Source organism: Mus pahari, chromosome 6, assembly GCF_900095145.1.
Source record: "Mus pahari chromosome 6, PAHARI_EIJ_v1.1, whole genome shotgun sequence".
NCBI classification, from domain to species: Eukaryota; Metazoa; Chordata; class Mammalia; order Rodentia; family Muridae; genus Mus; species Mus pahari.
This window is the reverse complement of record NC_034595.1, coordinates 87,565,641-87,567,273: the sequence shown is the minus strand read 5'-3', so window position 1 is coordinate 87,567,273 and position 1,633 is coordinate 87,565,641. Positions and strand designations below refer to the sequence as shown.

Here is a 1,633-nt window from a genome sequence, read left to right as displayed (position 1 = left end):
CCAGCAACCACATGGTGGCTCATAACCATCTGTAACAAGATCTGACACCCTCTTCTGGAGTGTCTGAAGACAGCTACAGTGTAATTACATATAATAAATAAATAAAGCTTTAAAAAAAAAAAAAGAGTCACTGCTAGCGTCATACGTTCTTAGACCTACAGTGCTGTGAACTAAATAAAGCTCTTTTTCTTTATAAAGTTCTCAGGCTCGGGTATTTTGTTACAGCAGCAACAACAAAACCAAACTCATACACCAGGTCAAGATCACATCAGCAGAGGCTAGCCCATCTCAGTCACATTCAGTGGGGGTAATGGTAGTACATTTAGATATGGTGGAGAACATGGAGTCATTCCTCTTCAACCTGTGCCTCCTCCTGGAGAAGTTCCGATGTCTGCTGTTCCACCGGCGGCGGCGATTTATATTATTCCACATGACGAACACCCGATTTTCCAAGGCTTTCAGTTTCATCTCACTGAACATCAGCCGTTCAAGGACCTTATCCTGGAGGGCGAAGCAAGCATTAATTTTCTCCAACTCTTCCTTGTTTGTGACGTTGTTTTTGGGACGGACTTCTGGAGCCGTTGTTGTTTCTGCCTCCTCCTAGGATCCCGAAGAGAAGAGAAGAGAAGAGAAGGGAAGGGAAGGGAAGGGAAGGGAAGAGAAGAGAAGAGAAGGGAAGAGTCAATTCATAACGATAATTCCTTCTAACACAGAACAACTGCTCCAGGCCAGGTAAAATTTTAATTTAAAAAAAAAATCTTTGGGACAGTGTCTGTCTCATGTAGCCCAGGCTGGCCTGAAACTCACTATGTAGCCAAGATGGACTTGGCCTCCTAGTCCTCTTGCCTCCACCTCTCCAGTGCTGGAATTACATGTGTATACTACATCTAGTTTATCAGGAGTTCAAAGTCATACTTGACTACAGAATGAATTGGGGATCAGTCTGGGCCACACGAGACCCTCCCTCAGTAAACCAAGTAAAAGGTCGTGGGGGGAAAAAATGGTAAACGCCATGCCATGTTTCTCTTATTAACTCAGCAAAGTAAGTAAAGTGCTGGCGATGGAGCTCGGGGGTGGGGGTGGGGGGAGGGAGAAGAGAAAGGGAGGGAGGGAGGGCAGAGGGAGGAAGGAAATTTCAGGAATATAATTCTTCTTCCCTGTGGGGTCCCTTTGCTCAAATGTCACCTCCTGTGTTATAATCCTGACTTTGGTATTTAGTGTGTTAATATTTTTTTTTCTTTGCAAATATATGTGTGTGTGGTGTTCATGTGTGGTTTCGTGCTAGAATGTGTGTGAGCATGTGTGTATTCATGTGTGGAGAGGCTCCAGGCTAGGGTTCTCCCAGAACCCAGAGCTCACCACTCTTACTGGCTAGCCAGTCTATTCTGCAGATCCTGTCTCTGCTTCCTACAGTCTAGGATTCCAGATGGACCACTCTGCCAACCCTGCTTTTAATGGGGAACTAGACATGCAATCCCAGCCCCCACATTTGCCCAGCAAGTGTTCTGCCTATTGGGCATATCCCTAGCCTTCAGATGCCGTTTGTTTGTTTGTTTGTTTGTTTTTGAGACAGGGTTTCTCTGGATAGTCTTGGCTGTCCTGGAACTCACTCTGTAGACCAGGCTGGCCTCGA

General features: G+C 45.7%; 1 protein-coding gene across 1 annotated transcript in view; it reads right to left on the bottom strand.

Moving 5' to 3' along the window:
- Window positions 1-165: 165 nt before the first annotated feature.
- The window catches only part of Tex46 (testis expressed 46), a 3,449-nt gene continuing 1,981 nt past the window's right edge, over window positions 166-1,633 (bottom strand). The window contains exon 2 of the mRNA XM_021201352.1: window positions 166-600. Coding sequence (XP_021057011.1) covers window positions 289-600 — 312 coding nt within the window. The 3' untranslated portion in view covers window positions 166-288. The remainder of the gene's footprint in view (window positions 601-1,633) is intronic.